Source organism: Apium graveolens, chromosome 1 (assembly GCF_009905375.1).
Source record: "Apium graveolens cultivar Ventura chromosome 1, ASM990537v1, whole genome shotgun sequence".
In the NCBI taxonomy this organism is placed as follows: Eukaryota; Viridiplantae; Streptophyta; class Magnoliopsida; order Apiales; family Apiaceae; genus Apium; species Apium graveolens.
The window spans coordinates 4,130,949-4,148,539 of NC_133647.1; the positions used below are offsets into that span (position 1 = coordinate 4,130,949).

At 35.5% G+C, this 17,591-nt stretch overlaps 2 protein-coding genes across 2 annotated transcripts; both read left to right on the forward strand.

Annotated features, from left to right (window-relative positions):
* The first annotated feature begins 1,319 nt into the window (after positions 1-1,319).
* Positions 1,320-14,677, forward strand: LOC141659763 (putative inactive ATP-dependent zinc metalloprotease FTSHI 1, chloroplastic). Its single transcript, XM_074466691.1, has 15 exons — positions 1,320-2,188; positions 2,291-2,378; positions 2,889-3,323; positions 3,425-3,478; positions 3,590-3,655; positions 5,273-5,368; positions 5,440-5,568; positions 6,704-6,756; positions 11,100-11,295; positions 11,845-11,959; positions 12,443-12,717; positions 13,029-13,112; positions 13,211-13,323; positions 13,421-13,670; positions 14,120-14,677. Exons 1-15 carry the CDS (start codon positions 1,455-1,457, stop codon positions 14,294-14,296), a joined length of 2,865 nt encoding a protein of 954 aa, XP_074322792.1. The 5' UTR covers positions 1,320-1,454; the 3' UTR covers positions 14,297-14,677.
* A 146-nt stretch (positions 14,678-14,823) lies between these two features.
* LOC141659766 (uncharacterized) lies at positions 14,824-17,360 on the forward strand. The gene has a single exon (XM_074466694.1). It carries the CDS (start codon positions 15,960-15,962, stop codon positions 17,142-17,144), a length of 1,185 nt encoding a protein of 394 aa, XP_074322795.1. The 5' UTR covers positions 14,824-15,959; the 3' UTR covers positions 17,145-17,360.
* The last annotated feature ends 231 nt before the right edge of the window (positions 17,361-17,591 follow it).

Below are 17,591 nucleotides of genomic sequence, written 5' to 3' on the forward strand. Positions count from 1 at the left end.
TGAACGTAGTAATCAGTTGTTATAATCAGGGAAATGTATAGATGGATATGTGGGGTTAGTTTCTATATGTGTTAAGATGGATTTAAAAATTATGAAAGATTCATGGATATGTGTATAATATAAAGTTTTATGTGAAAAAAATAAAGTGGGTCATGGATCATTGGTAAATTAGTGGGTAAATCTTATATGACAATAGTAGCCTTTAAAATTACTAGTTTATAGAGCACACGGGGATCTCAAAAATTATTTAATAAAATAAATAAATAAATTTATAATTCAAATTAAATAATATAATTATGAAAGATTAAATTATCTATATAATAAGTGTATTGCATCTACATATTATGATAAATTTATTTAAAAACTACTTTCGTTACATATGTTATTTTTATTTTATATATTTTATGAGATTATTTCTATAAATAGATCCATTAAAATTTAAAGTTTACTTCAAATCTGTATTAAAAACTTATCATAAATGGTTTTAAAAAAAAACTTACCATAAATAACACAATTCATATTTAAAATTGTATTGCAAAGTTTCTATAATTAAAATGGGTTATAATAAGTACATGGATATTTTATAAATCTAATATGGATACCAAACCTAAAAATGCATAGTCCACTGGTCAAATTAAAGTTAAAAATCATATCCAAACCAAAATATGGATATCAAATCTTAGAAAAGGGTTATCCAACAATTTATAATATATAAATATAGATATATAAATATAGAAAAGCAACGACAAAAAATGTTACAATAAATGAATCATTCTAAAAACTCGGATTAAATCTAACAAACGTATTTTAAAAAAAAGAGTTAAATACCTCAAATTTTTAACCCAAAAATTTCTTCAAATATAATGTGTCACATAAATGGTTGGCAACCTTTCTAATAATAATATGATCTCGCGTACATTTATATACGTTCACGAATCAAAATCAGCCATGTGTCAACTATGTCAGTTGGTAAATTTTTTGGAAAGATATCCGGGTATTTAACACTATTATAAAAAAAAATAGAATAAGACATTAAGATCAAGCGAAGAGTGATGTATTTTTTATAAATATGATACAAATAAAGATTTAGTCATGCAAGAAATTACAAATTTAAACCAACAAATTACAATTAAATTTTTAAACTATTATTAAATAATTTTTGAAATACCGGTATAAGTAACCTTAAGCTATAAATTTTTTTTGATAATCTATATGTTATTAATTTTACATCATTTATGTATTTTTTGATAATTCCTGTCTTAATATTTTGAACACAATGACCTGACCCGACCCGACCCGACCCGGCCAAAGATTACAATTCCGGATAATCAAAGCTAATCCCTTTCACCCCCTTCCCCATTTCCTTCTCCGCCCAGTACACCCCCAGCATCTGAAAATGCTTAATTTATCTCTATCTACACTTTAAACCCTAATTTCACAAACCCTAGTTTTCAATGTACTCTTCAACAATCACCCCACCTAAATTCAACTCCTACCCTTTTCAATTCACCTCCAAATTATCACTCTCCACAAAAAAACCCCTTCAAATCCCCCCTAAAGGTCTCATCTTTACTCATTTTTCTTCAAGAAAGCTTCTTTTTTATCGAAAAAGATCGAATGTGGTTTACGCAAAGTCTTTAAGTAATGTGAGCTCAAATGACAAAGAAAAAGATGATTCTGTAACAAGGGTTGTTGAAAAAGATGATTTTGTGACAAGGGTGTTGAAGGAAAATCCTAGTCAAGTAGAACCCAAGTTCTTGATTGGTAATAAATTGTATACATTGAAAGAAAAGGGGAATTTGGGTTATAATAATGGTGATTCTGATGATGGGCTATTTGGGTTGTTTAAGAAGTTTTCGAAAAAGAAAGGCGAGGAGGCGGTGGGGAGTGGAAATGAGAGTGGCGGTGGAAATGAGGAGGTGTATTTGAAGGATTTATTGAGAGAGTATAGAGGGAAGCTTTATGTTCCGGAACAAGTGTTTGGGCAGAATGTATCGGAGGAGGAAGAATTTAATCAGAATGTGGATAGTTTGCCTAGAATGAGCTTGGAGGATTTTTTGAAAGCTATGAGGAGTGATAAAGTTAAGATGTTGAGTTTCGTGGAGGAAAATGGCGCTTCTTGGTTTAGGGATTTTGTTGTGGAGTTGAAAGAAATTCCGGGAGATAAGGGCTTGCAGAGAACTAAGTGGTAATATCTGTAATGTGCTTTATAACGAGTTCATTTGATTCATTGTATTTGAATGTGTTGAACATGATTTTGATTGTGTTATGGCTATTTATTGTTTTTAAGGACAATGAAGCTTTATAAGGATCAGGCACAATCTGTTTTAGAGGAATATACAGGGCCTCGATATGAAATTGAGAAGAAGCAGTTAGTGGTATGCTGTTTATGCTTTTATTTACCTTGCAATATAACCTTTTTAATCTCTAGACATCATGGCTTGTGGAGAGGTTTCCGTAATATATTAGGAACTTGAAAAGTTGTGGAATATTTTGAAAGTCCCTCACTCTGTTTTAGCTCTCCTTTGGACCTTTAATTTGTCAGGCAATATGGGGAATCTTTAATCACGGATATTTATGTTTGTCTTGGAAAGCCTATAATACTCGAAAGATATTGTTGTGCCATATGTAACTCTTCCATAATTTTCAAGGAAAAAAATGATGAGGAATAAGGTCTAAAACTGGGCGCACTCCTGCAGTGTGCTGAGTTCAGTTGAAAGCTGAACCACAGTATTTGTCTCTATTTATTATTAGGATCCATTTATCTCTTTTATTGCTTCATAAAAATTCTTTCTGCTGTTCGAATTTGTATGTAGTTTTGTATTTTTCATTAAAAATATAGCAAAACAACAGTACCCTTATTTACATTTGAATATGTGTGTGTGCAGTCCTCGGTGGGAAAACTACCAGAATATCCTCATCCAGTTGCATCTTCTATATCGAGCAGAATAGTGGTGGAACTGGGGATGCTGACTGCTATAATGGCTGCAGCTGCAGCTGTTGTCGGAGGGTTTCTAGCATCAGCTGTCGTTGCTGTTACAAGTTTTGTCTTTGTAACAGCTGTTTATGTTATATGGCCTCTAACCAAACCTTTCCTTAAGTTCCTTTATGGTCTCGTTTCTGGTATGATAGAAATTGTGGGGGAGAAGGTTGGTGATCTATTAAGTGATGGGGGGATCACCTCGAAGTTGTATGAAATCTATACTTTTGGCAATGTATTTTCCACTCTCCGTGTGTTGGTACCTATCGTTGTGGTATTCTTGTCAATGGCTCTTCTTCTCCGTTTTACCCTTTCTAGAAGACCTAAAAATTTCAGGAAATGGGTGAGCATGTATCATTTTCATAGACTATTTACACTAACCGTTTACATGTTGCATAATTGTGCAGCACATAAATGTTTTTATATTTTCTTTTCACTTAACAGGACATATGGCAAGGAATAGAGTTTTCTCAATCGAAACCACAAGCTCGTGTTGATGTGAGTTCTGTTTTTATTAGATTCCAAGAAAATGACATGCTTCTCCTATTTTTTCATGCATATGTTTTCTACATGTTTATCTCACCAAAATCTCATGATTAATTACCTTAGGGTTCAACTGGAGTTACATTCGGTGACGTGGCAGGGATTGAGGAAGCCGTAGAAGAGCTGCAAGAGGTTAGTTTATACTGTGGCATATGGATTGTGCAATTATTATATATCTATGAAGCACGAGTGCGGGTGCGGGGGTGCGGGTGCGTTGTACGGGGGTACGGCAATTCTGGAAATCTGAAAATATAGGGATTCGGGTGGGGGGGGGATACAGCATATATTATAATATTAAATATATTATATATAGTCCAAAATATGAAATTATTCATCATCTTTAGCTCCTAAAGTATCGTCTTTCGATCTTTGACTCAGAGAAGCTGCTGTACTTGTAGCCGAGCTTGTTGATTCCATGGCTGTTAGAAAGAGTTTACAATGTAAAGATCAACCAAAATAATCAACCAAATGAATCAAACAAAATCTCAATTAAACAAAATCAATCAAACAAAATCTCAAGTAGTAAAGATATGCTTATACACAACACAGATATGCACACACGAATATATATATATAATTATATAATATATACACACGCACAAACACAGCTCTTGAAAGTTGAAGCTTACCAATTTGGAGGCTGAAGCTTGAAGAAGACCGGAAAAGATGACTGGAGATCGCTAGAGATGCTGATCGGAGAAGGTTGAAGTAGTTGATTGAAGCTTGAAGAAGGCCGCAGATGTCGCCGCTCTCGTATCTATAAATTAGGGTAACAACGGGCTGCCGGATAGTGTTACGTTTTTAAGTTTTTATTTGTCTTTGACTTAAGTCAACTGTTGATTATTTACAAAAGATGCCACTGGCGCACCCCCTTTCCCGCACCCCCACCCATAAACGCTCCGACACGCCACGTTGGCGTATCCCGTACGCACCCCCGCACTGAGTACGTACGGGATACGTAGTTCTTCATCCCAGGGAAGAATCCCTGCTTTCTAGTTATATATTAAACTAGTAGGTAACGGTCAGTCCACTGTTGTCCCATTTGTGTAGTTGCTTCCTGAAGCAAGTAAAATTAAAAAATATTATCCTTTTGATAATATCTTTATTTACACACTTAGATTGTTTGAATATTTATGTCCTCGATTGCCATGATGGTTGCCTTGTGATTTTTTGATGTTTTAGGAATTCTTGTAGTAGGTTTTTTTGAAGTACAACATAAAACATTTCCGAAACTCAAATTAACTGTTATGATTCTAATAATTATTAGTTCCGGAGGTCTTTAATATTTGATTCAGCTTGAGGCTCTTTTTGTTTGGGAATGCAATGTCAGGTGGATGTTGCTCGAGAAAAAAAATAGCATTACTAAACAAAGATGTAATCTCACAGAATTAGATGGGAACTTTCACATGAACTTGGACTTTTAGTAACTTCAAATTAAGTTGTACCAGAAAGCTTGTTATGTTTTTATGTAGTACTATTTATCTTGATCTATTGTGATCACCTGAGTTTTTATATATGGCCTGTTCATTCTCATATTACTCTGTATAAGTTGTCCTACATGGTATTTTGATCCCATTATCCCATACCGAGGTATTTTGATCTCAATATCCCGTACCAAGAACATCTTTTCAGTAAATTAATAAATTATAATGTGATCACTTCGTGCCTTCTGATTTGTATTTAAAGCTTTCATTAGCCGTCATTTAATGAACCAAAGTGATTGTCATTTATGTACTTTTGCTGATGTAGCTGGTGGGATATTTGAAGAATCCGGAACTATTTGATAAAATGGGGATAAAGGCTCCACATGGGGTTCTTCTAGAAGGCCCTCCAGGATGCGGCAAGGTACGTTTAACTTCCATACCTAGCTTTTTAATACTTTAATGTTAATGAAATTCTGACTAATTCTTTTGTAGACCCTGGTTGCCAAGGCCATAGCTGGTGAAGCTGGTGTTCCGTTTTACCAGATGGCTGGCTCAGAATTTGTTGAAGTACTGGTTGGTGTTGGTTCAGCTCGGATCAGAGATTTATTCAAGCGTGCTAAGGTATAATAGAAACATTGTTATTCTTTTTAATACCAAGCTTCTTGATGTTATTTGAAAAGCTGTACTTCTCGAAGTCACTTTAACTATCCACATTTTTACGTGTCTATATTCTGGTAATGTATGGGTTGCCACTTTTAAAACATGTTTAACACTGTATACTGTGTAGTGGTCGATATATAAATATGAATTACACAATATCGTTAATAATAGAAGATGGTTCTGAAATTCCATATTTGGGGTACCTTTCACTAGCATGCAGAACATGCTTGTAAGTTGTACGTATCTAGACATGATTTTTTTTCAGCACACTACAATTCAAATTTCAAGTGCATAATATCTCTCTCTTTCTCTCTCATTTACCTCCCTCTCCCTCTCAATCTCTCTCTCTCTCTCTCTCACACACACACACACCCACCTCTCTCTCTCTCTCCCCTCCCTCCCAGGATTACTCGAGCACAAAAAAGAGAATTTTGTTTAAATCATAGAGACTAGAGAGCAATCTAAATTCAATTAATCAATTAAAGCCTTCCAATAATAAAAGATTACATTTCCTTGAATTGAAAGTAGAATCCCAAACTTAGCGAACAAGTAAAATTGTAATAATATATCAAACAAAGCCTTTTTATTATTCTACTGAGCTAGAATGTAACTAATACTCTATCTAATGGAGTATCTAATATAATTAATATGTAATAAATTGCAATTAAATTTATTCCTAAATAATAACATATACTTAACAATTACAAAATGGTATTTTAATTCCATGTTCCGCATCAGAAGACTTCATTAGATAATTGTATTGTTAAATTGATCCTTTTTTCGACCCACTGAATCTGGATATGGCCCTTTTTAACATAAATGGTAGTGGTAAAAACAATTGTTTCTCCCTTCCAATGCTGATTGGTGATATATGTGGCTTTCCGCTTTCTCCTGTACTATATTCTTGAAGAAGAAGAAGTTTGCACATCCAGATCAGTTTACTAGATCTTAGCTCTTTTTGCATCATATGGTGTTATGGCCACACTGTTCAGCCTTACGACTTTTGGCAACTGCGAGAACATGTTTAATGCAAATGGCTTATATAATAATATTTCTCGAAGTTTTTAACAAAGATTTGGCTTAATCCGCTGTGCAGGTGAACAAACCATCTGTAATCTTTATTGATGAAATCGATGCGCTGGCTACAAGGTACTAGTGTTATCTGTATGAACTATTTCTATATATTATATTTCCATAATTTGATACACTTTCTCTGGTACTGTGTGTTGGTATATATATAACTGTCAGCTTAATAGCATCTCTAAATCTTCAAGGTAATTTACCATGTAATCGATCCAGTAATATATATTAATAATAATATATATAAATATTTGATGTCAATCATTTTTGTTGTTGGGTTAATATCTCTAATTCATGTCATCAGTTGCCATTGAGGCTTATCCAAGATAATAAAGAACTGAGTTTAAACTGCATGATAATTTATTCTTTAATATATGGGTTGAGTAGTATTAAACCTAATTTTTCTGATTCAATATTTTTCATGAATTTATAGTATCTGGTGTTTGCAAAGCCTGGCTATATGTGATTTTTTTTTTCTAAATTAAGAATTTTCAAGCCTCCGGGACATAATATCACATTCCAGTGAATATCTGTTATGGCTAGTTTAGATTGAAAATTGAATTTCCCTTGTTTCTTACTAAAATATGTTTCTCCTCTCCCATCCTAACTATAACGTCTTACTTCTGATTATCCAGGTCCGTAGTTGACACAGTCAGTCTAAAATGAAGTTGAATAGATTAGTACCGGTTTAGAATATTGACAATATCTAAAACAAATATGAGCATCTTATAATGACTAAATTTTTTGAAGGGGCAGGAGATAATTTTCTAAAGTTTGTCAGCTGGCTTGCACTCAAAGATAAACCTCCCCGTTTCCTTTTTGATGAAGAATATGAGTGGAAAATGTTTATATATGTTATTTATGAGTTTATATGTATTTAGATTAGAGAGGATTAAAATTATTTGTTTGTGTTTTATGTGGGGCTAGTAGTTTATTAATTAAATAGGTTATTAATAATAAAGCCCAATTGTTATCGGGCTTAATCCATTAGGTTTAATGCTAGAGTTTTATAGTCTATATAAGTGATGTAATCCCCCACATTATTACCTAGCTTTGATTATACCTTTTCTTGGGCTTTTTATCGTGTTCTATTTAATAAATTATCGTTTCTACAAATCTTATCCTACATCACTTTTTTAAAAGCCCGTAGAACCAAGCATTAATGTAAAAATTATTTATAGGCATTCCTACAACCCAAGCATTACATTAGTATATTTTGATGTGTGAATGAACAATTAATATAACTACAATTGAGAAACTTATTGTTTGCAATACAGATAAGTTATGCCAAGTATGCTCTGACTAAATGTTTTAGGCATATGCGACTTATTTAAAGTGACTACCTATAGCTCTTTCCTGCGGAAGAACATAAAAATTTTAGCAAGGGAAGGACATGTTTTTCAAGTGCAGAGATAATTATAGGATTGGCGCGTAATTTGCGTGGTCAGTCCTGTTCTTGTAAGAACCACTAAAAGCAACCTATTATACGTGGGTTTGTATTGAGTACAAAGGAGAACGTTGGAAATTGTTGTTACTAGAGAATTTACCTCTAGGACTTGTGGTAAAAAAAACTCCTTTTTTAAAGTTCTGGAAATATTAAATTAGTTAAAAGAAGCATCAGAGGAGATACAACTTACAAGATCAATATGACAGTTATGAATACAAGCATTCTAGCTATGGAATGTGTAGCCTATTAGTCTACCTTCTAGAAAAACAAAGTGAAAGATCAGTATGGGTCCTAAGCTGCCGCCTGCAACTCTTTAAAACATTCCCCAACTCTAATAAATTAGAAGCGAGGTTATGTAAATTTAGAACCACAAGAAGATAATCACAGTTTATTGTCATATTAGTCACTCCAAGGTCATGAATCCATAAAAGCTTCTTGAACACCAACAGCTTCGCCGACACGCTACCGCCTACCCCCTTATGGAAGTGCCCTGGTGATCACGAATTATCATGCCAATTGAGAAAGACGAATCAGTAATAGGGACAGCTGCATGACTGCATCTACTTTAGGCAACCATGCTGCGGAGGCTTCCATTAGGGAAAATTACCGGGTTGTTGGATGGTCACCTTGAATCTATGGTTACTTCTCATTTCATTTTACATCTGCCACTCCTTAATGAACTTCAAACTCCTCTCATAATCATGAAGGCATGATTTGCACTTTTTACTTTATTTTCCCAGTGTCAAAACAAACTTAAAACATCTAATCTTTGTGGAATTACACCAAGTATAGAAGACAGAAGTATAGTACAATTTAATAATTTTGATTAATAGTAGAGTGCTAAACTGCAATAAATATACTGCATCGATAATATAGCAAGTACAAATGCAAGTGTAAAGACAAGGGTGAAAGTGGACAAAACTGACGAAATGAGAATTAAATGGATTGAAATTATTTTCACTTCCTCTCCAGAACTTTTACTTCATAATTGGGATAAAAGAGGAGTCGAGTATGTGAGAACCTTTTATTTACCATTTGAATTTCATATATAACCCTTTATTATATGGATCTTGTTCATTGACATATATGATATATATTCCTTTAACTTAATCTCATTATAACTCAATATTACACTAGGGTAACTTTTTCACAAGGGTGTTTGTTTTAGCTTCTTTTTCAAGAATTAAGCACTTCTCGGAAAAAGAATTTAGATAGGTATTTTCTTTAGGATATAGTACTTATTTCTTTTTAAATGTAAGTAAAAACAGACACCCACAAAGTAAGTAGGGTTACCATTAAGTAACCAAACAATTACAACTGTTCTAGCTCGGGTTTAGAAAGTGTTGTTTGAATTAGTGTAACTGGCTTTTATGTTCAGGCTTGACATTAAGTGAAGTATAAGGCTATGAAGTGATTCAGAGTGCCCGTTGATCTTTTAAATTTGAATAATGGATTTTCCAACATTTTTCTTACATATATTAAGGCTTTGCCCGAGTTGTTCCCATTTGCTTCTTTCTTTATTATGACTCGAATCATTTAGGCATAATTAAGTTTGACTATGTAGGTCATTAATATAGCAAAGTACTTGTAGTGGTAAATAGAGATTTGTAACTTGAGAAATTGTAAACACTTATATCTCAACTCTATGAATATGCAAATATCAAATTATAAATCTTGTTGATATATAATATATCTAAGTATTATAACCTAGTGGGAAATTCTCATTGGTACCCTTCTGTAATTGGCTTCTTCAAATGGTGTCATTTTATGTTTTGGACTTACAACCGACACCCTTAAAGTAAGTGATTACACTACCAATACCCTTTTGTTAGTAAAAACGTTACTTAAAAGTAATATTGAATTAGTTCTTACCATGGTTGTCACGACGTTCTTGTGGCATCCATATGGAGTTGTGGTGGCATGTAAAAGGCATAAAATGTCTACCTCGACTACCGTACATGCAATGAGGCGGTCGTCACCGGACACCACGGGATGCCACAAAATTTAAAAAGAAAACAAAATGAAGACCGACCTGTTGGGCTCTACCTGATCTGGTGATTCGACCCACTAAGTTACATATATAAAGGTAAGAAAACCCTAATAACAAACAATAATAGTAATATACAAAAACGCTTCCAGACTGTAAAGTCCAAACTTAGGTTGCACGATCAGTCAGACTCGGACGTGTATGTTATAATAGCGGAAGAAAGTTTTCCTGTTGATGATGTAGAAGTTGATGATTGTGGTAAACCATCTTTTGCACATGAAGGTGGTGGCCTTAAGGGGGGTGGAAATGTTCGTGGAGATGATTTGGTGCTTGATAAACACATCTGACTCGCCACTGCCTGGTTGTTGAATTTGCTACTTATTGTTTTACTCTATCTTGCTACCGTGCCATCTGATTGAAAGTGTTATGCTTCAACTTTTAGGACCTGACTTGTGATTTGTTGGTATTCTAAGTACCTACGTTTACATTTTATACTGTTTATGTTATTATTAGTTAGTAATTAGAGTGATAAACTAATATAAATTATGAATTTATGATATGTATTTACAACTACTATCTTATACATATGAACGTTTTGGGCTCCATACGAACGCCATGATGCCATATTGTTGTGAATGGCGCCACGGCGCCATAACAACCTTGGTTCCTACTACTGAATTCATTTAGAATGTGACACGCTTTGGTAAAAGCATTTTCATTTTTTAAGGAAAGCATCTTTACTAAGAATGGGCGATGCTTTAGTAAAAGATTAATAGCTAGATCAAATTAAGTTTTGTAAATAAACATTTAGAGAGTTAATCAAGAACTTAATAAGAATCTTTCAGATCAAATTAATAGCATCTTATCACACGATTTGCATTGTTGTGACTTGATTTAATGAGAGGTTTTATTGATATAGTTATCCTATCTTTGAATAAACTGAAATGATCTTTGTTTTTATCCTTTTCTAATAACTAGGCGGCAAGGAACGTTCACTGATTCTAAGGACCAGCTTTACAATGCAGCTACTCAAGAAAGGGAAACTACTTTGAATCAGCTACTGATAGAGCTCGATGGCTTTGATACAGGAAAGGGTGTCATATTTTTAGGTGCTACAAATCGGAAGGATTTATTAGATCCCGCACTTCTTCGACCTGGTCGTTTTGATCGCAAGGTTTGCATTCGCTTAAAGAATTACTCCCTTTTGTTTAAGAAATAAGCAGTCGTGACTTGGACTTTTTGAATGGAGTCCTGGTGCTATGCTAAAAACAATACCTATACACGCTATTTTAATTGGTTACATTTTTGTATTCAAATTCAAATTTAAATTAAAATCTTAATTTAGTCAAATAATCCAAAAAGAAGAAATATTATATACATGTATGTGAAAGAAGTCAGGACCGGCACCACATTTAATTTGGACAGTAAACTATGACCTATTTTAAAACAAGTACTTCTCCCTTTCAGTTAAATATGTCAACTTCAAAACTGTATGGCCAATAAGGCATGTGTCTTATCTAGTTTTATATATGTTTCCCAGCTATGTATAATTCACTGGTCTCTTGCTTATTATGGTTTAATGTAGATGATTCCTGATAAATGATAATGCATGGATATTGTTTCTGCTTTATACTTTCTTTTAACTTGCTAGTTTGGATGCAGTGTTTTCAGTTTTCATACATTACTTGGGTGACATGATTGCCATTTATTTTCCATGTCATAGATTAAAATCAGTGCTCCCAACGCAAAAGGAAGACTTGAAATATTGAAAGTTCATGCGCGGAAAGTGAAACTGTCCAAGTCTGTGGATCTGTCTACTTATGCCCAGAACCTACCTGGTATGCTACTTTATTTGAACTTTCGGCGGCTCTATTCTGCTTTTGAACTTCGATTATTACAAATTACTCTATAAAGTTTCACGGGCATTGTTTTCTAACTTATTCTTTAAACTGTCCACTTGTCATTATTATCTTCTCAGTTAACCTTTTTTTAATATTATAATATCTATTAGAATATTAACTAGTACTAATATGGTGCCTTTTTTTTTTAATTGTATATAAATATAAATTCTGATGTTCAAGTTTGATATTTGTAGTGGCATCTTTTTCCACTTTAACTTTCAGTTTTTTGAAAGTTGTGTCATTGCTTCTAATTATTTGTTAACATATACTGTATAATTTAGTTGTTGGTGGTTGTTTAAGCTGTATAAATTTTGGTGACTATACTGTCACAAATTTCGTGATAACTGGAGCTGAGGTTTACAGTTATTCTGCTCATTATCCTTGTCATTTCAGTTTCTAATATCAAAAATTCTTTGATAGGTTGGACGGGAGCAAGGTTGGCTCAGCTACTCCAGGAGGCTGCTCTTGTGGCGGTGAGGAAATCTCACAAAGCAATTCTTCAGCCAGACCTTGATGAAGCAGTCGACAGGCTTACAGTTGGACCAAAGCGTGTTGCAATAGAGTTAGGTCATCAGGGGCAATGTCGTCGAGCCACAACTGAAGTAGGGACTGCATTGATTTCTCATCTGCTAAGGCAACTTGAAAATGCTAATGTGGAATCTTGTGACCGTATATCAATCAATCCTCGTGGCCAGGTCTCCTTCGCCTTTATCTTTATTACACTATCCATTTTTTACCCACACAAACTGAGATTTCTTTCCTGCCTATTTGCTACTTGCCTGATTTAAAAGTGGGTCACCCAAGTCCTTGCGGACTTTGTACGGAAAAGCCGAATTGCCATGACATAAACATTGTTTGAAAGTCCAAGGGGTCATTAAGATTGTGGAAGTAGGCCTGGCATCAAGATAACATATATATAGTAATGTAGTATTTTAACTTGTGTGTGAGATGATTTACTTTATGCTTATTAGATAATTGTTTTAATGATGAACAATTACGGATGCAGACTTTGTCTCAAGTTGTATTCAATAGACTTAATGACGAGTCATATATTTTTGAGCGTCGGCCTCAACTACTACACCGCCTTCAGGTGTGACTTAATATGCTGACTCTGATATTCTATTTTTTTCGTACATCCTTTCTTTATTTGGATTTTTATAAAACTGTTAAAGTTCTCTGATTTTGAAGGTCTTACTTGGAGGTAGAGCTGCTGAAGAGATAATTTTTGGCCGGGATACATCAAAGGCATCAGTTAGCTACCTTGCTGATGCATCGTGGCTTGCTCGAAAGATTATTACAATGTAGTTATTACTTATTCCTTGATATAAAGGCTTAATTTCGCTTCTTTATTGTTTCAGGAATTTGTATCATTTTTTGTTTTTGTTATTGTTAATTCAGATGGAATTTGGAAAATCCATTGGTAATACACGGAGAACCTCCTCCTTGGAGAAAGAATGTCAAATTTGTGGGGCCCCGTCTTGACTTTGAAGGATCATTGTATGATGACTATGACCTGATTGAACCACCAATCAATTTCAACTTGGATGATGAAGTTGCACAAAGAACAGAACAATTGATGCGTGACATGTATGATAAGACTGTTGCCTTATTGAAACAGCACAATGCCGCTTTACTAAAAACTGTGAAGGTATGCTTGTTTGCAAAATTTTTAATTGAAAAAATCCTTGCCCCATACCTGTACAAGTTCCATCTTCCTCTTATCCTCTTTAATTTATATTCTAAATGTGTCTTTTATATTCCGACTAATTATTAGATTTGAAGGAATAACTTGTGTAATTTACAGAAATATATAGGATCTAGACAAAGTTTACCATAATGCATTGTTCGGCTCGCTTAATCTTCCCTCTCTGACCAAATTAAAAATGTTCCACATATTTTTATTTAAACTCTGATAGATTGCACTTGAACATTTTTGACTTAATAGTGGCGATAAGTCGGCATGCATAAGTGACCGCACATACAAGACGTTGACTTTAGTCATTGAGGGGGGGGGGGGGTCAGGCGGCCAATAATAGGTTTTTGTTTGCCAGTATAGTTGGACGATTTATTGGTACATATGTTTCATTGTATTTTCAGGTTCTTCTAAATCAAAAGGAGATTACTGGGGAAGAAATTAACTTTATCATAAAAAATTACCCTCCACACACACCAACAAGTCTTATACTGGAGGAGAGAGATCCAGGGAGTCTTCCATTGTTTAGACAAAGTCAAGAAGAGGAGAATGAAGTGGAGTATAATCTGTTGCCTCAATAAATGGTTAGAGGATCCCAGTATACACTTGATATCGTATACTTGAGCAAGTTCAGAATGGGACAATGCTTAAGAAGGGTCATCTTCAAGATGTGCTAAATGGAGATGAATATGAAGCACACACGAGACAGTATTATTGCATCCATCATCCGTGGCTATGAAGAGACACAGAGCGATTCCGATTTTGTAGTATGTATGTGATAAACTAGATTTGGCTATAGAGTTGTGTAAATGAAAGAACATGCAGTGTTTCTATTTATATCAGAGAACCAAAAAGTAGTACATAATTTGTATCTAGACTCTAGAGTGCAAAAATGTTATTGCAAATATGGTTTATTTATGCTGTGTAAAATCAATGAAAGATAAATTAACAGTATTTGGAAAGGTGCCAGAGTTGCTGTAAAAAACAAAGATATGAGTAGTACCTTCAAAGTTTCGCAGATATCTGGTGTGGGATTTTTTCATGGCTTCCTGCAACACTGCTCTATAATCTTATGTCCAGTGTTTGCAAAACCTGGTATTGTTAATTTCCTCGACAACAGAGGCTATTTCTGCACCGTCGAGCTTTATTCCAGTTACAGTGAAGGTAGATGTTTAAAGGTTGATATCCGGTGCCTAGTGCAGTCCACCTCCCAAGCAGGGGCAGAACTAGGGGCTGATTACATTACAAATCCGGTCACTATGCAACATGCTGAAATCTGGCTTTGATTTTTTATCCCTCCACCTACTCGTCATAGTTTTAGTGCTGTATGTGATCGTCGGTCTGGGGAAGTTAAGTTGGTGCTTGCTTGTGTGGAGAAGAGCTACTACCGCGTATCAGCTTCTTGGTATGTTATCGAATGTTATCGAAGTTTGATTGTTGCCTTTTAACTTCTGGTGCTTTGAAAGTATGAAGATGGTAGAAACGTATTCGTGTTGCCAGCAAACAAAGACTTTATTGGTCTTGCGTCGATGTCCTCTGCATTTTCTGCAGCACCTTCTACATCTTTGGTCCATGTACATTAAGTGAATTTCCAAAGTTTATTCTTCACTTTCTCAGGTACTTTGTGATGTAGCACGCGGTAAGCATGGTTTCTTCTACAAAGTATGTTTTCGATATTGTTAGTGAGGCAGGATTACTTGGAACAAGTCATGTTTCTACACCCTGGAACGAAACCACCATCTTGCCGTGCTGTTTTAGATTACTCAGAGCGGTATAGGAGAGTATAGATGGCTTGTCGGGTGCTTGATCTAATTGCCAGTTACACAACCTGAATCGTGTCAATGCCACTTAAATTTTGTCAGTAAATGATGTTACAGTTATACTCTATCTGTCAGTGGGAGACTGTGTTCCATTTTTAGTTATACTGGGAAAGACAGATGTTTCTGATGTAGATTCATGTGGTGGGGTGTGATGAAATAGGATCCAGAATTTATCTCAAGACTCGTTGCTCAGAAGTTTACCACGCGACAAAGACTCTTAAGGCTTAGGCATACACTTGTGATATAGATAACATTGAAAGGCCCCCAGTTGGTTTCTTGTTCACCACACACCACAAACAAGATAAACAACAACAAACACCACAAACAATTCTTTCCCTGCATTGCTGTATCTTAACTACAAACTCTTACTACTCAGACTAAGCCCTTTAAACCAGAAACAAACTGCTAGCAGAGATACTGATATATGGGCAATTGTACGTCTTCCAAACGGATTGAGGCCAGTGTTGCCACTGGTGTATACAGGCCTGCCCTTGACTTCGATATTAACAACATTGAAGAACCATGGCGTACGACAGACCAGGACCAACATGAGGAAGATGAGGATGAGGAAAATGAACATGAATTGAAGAAAGTGGCATCATCCCCTGTAGCTTTAGACAAGCTTAACAAGTCCCTTGAAGGTGATCAAGAAGCTCCTCCTCCTACTTGGGAGCAAGTAAAAAAAGACTTGGAATTCATCAAGCCTACCTTACAGCCTACCATCCCGAAACCTACAGCAGTGATGCCTCCTAAACCTGCCTTGCCTGTTGCTCCGATGCCAGTGAAAAAGATCAAACGCAAGAGCTTCTCCTTTCATACGTTGGAAGAACTCGATACCAAAAGGCCTTCGTCTAATACAAAACCCGACGGTGATGTAACTACTGGCTTCAGGAAAATTGAATCCATGAATGATGTCAATGACTTCAGCGCGGTGAAGGCTGGTTTGAGGAAGGCCAGTTCCGTCAAGCAGGGCTCTGATTCAAGACTCGGGTCAACTCAACAGCCTGGGGTGGAAATGGAAGGGTTTAAGCCTGTGAGACAGAATATATTCTTGCTCAAAGATCGTATGGAAAGACAAAAAGAAGGGAAGGAGCCAGGGTTCTTGAGGCGAGACCCGCTGAGTGATTACCAAGAGCTCTGTCCACCAGGTGGAGCCGACTTGGTTGTAGTCTACACAACATCATTAGGTGGTGTAAGGAGGACTTACGAGGACTGCTACAAAGTAAGGTCGATATTAGAGCTGCATCGTGTGGTGTTTGATGAGCGCGATGTGTCATTGCATGGCGATTTTCTCAGTGAATTGAAGGACTTAGTTGGAGAAGGAGCTGCAGTTCCGAGGTTGTTTGTCAAGGGAAGATATATAGGAGGAGTGGATGAGGTAGTAAATTTGAACGAAACTGGTAAGCTAAGGAGAATATGGAACTATGTTGGGGTCGAAAGAGGGAGTGGACGTCAGGGCTGTGAAGGGTGCGGTGGAGCACGGTTCGTCCCGTGTTTAGACTGCGGTGGAAGCTGTAAAGTGGTGGTGGTTGTGGAGGGGAAGACTCAGAAGCAGAAGTGTCCTGAATGTAATGAAAATGGTTTGATGCATTGTCCTGCTTGTTTGTAATTTTCTTGATACTCGACAAATGTCATTTATTATTCCCCTCGCAATTGAAGCAACACGTTTCTTCTATAGCGAAACATGAATCATCCTGGCAGTAAATTGTGTGAAGAGAATGGAACAGAAGTGAAAAATTTACTTCTTGTATAGACAGAATTATGATTTGTAATGTACAATAGTTTTGTTATATATATATTGGAAGGAAAATGATTATTGATGCTGTGAGAGAGTTTATGTAATATGTGATACTGTGGTACTGAGTACTACTTGCAGAGTTGCAGAAAATCAAAGAACTTGAAAACTAAAGACATTTCGATCAAGTACTATGGAGTTTATACGTTTGCTAGTTCGTAGACTTATACTCCCCCGTCCCAATAGGTTCTTAACATTTGCGGTGATTTCATTTTCTGATCTATCACGACCTTTCTTATGGTGTTTCATGCCATGTTTTTG

Excerpts from the sequence above, each read along its gene's own strand:
- LOC141659763 (XM_074466691.1), top strand. The coding sequence starts at position 1,455 with ATGTACTCTTCAACAATCACCCCACCTAAATTCAACTCCTACCCTTTT. Across the intron at positions 3,324-3,424 it reads CTAAAAATTTCAGGAAATGG|GACATATGGCAAGGAATAGA; the intron begins GTGAGCATGTAT and ends TTCACTTAACAG. Across the intron at positions 13,324-13,420 it reads GCTCGAAAGATTATTACAAT|ATGGAATTTGGAAAATCCAT; the intron begins GTAGTTATTACT and ends TTGTTAATTCAG.
- LOC141659766 (XM_074466694.1), top strand. The coding sequence starts at position 15,960 with ATGGGCAATTGTACGTCTTCCAAACGGATTGAGGCCAGTGTTGCCACT.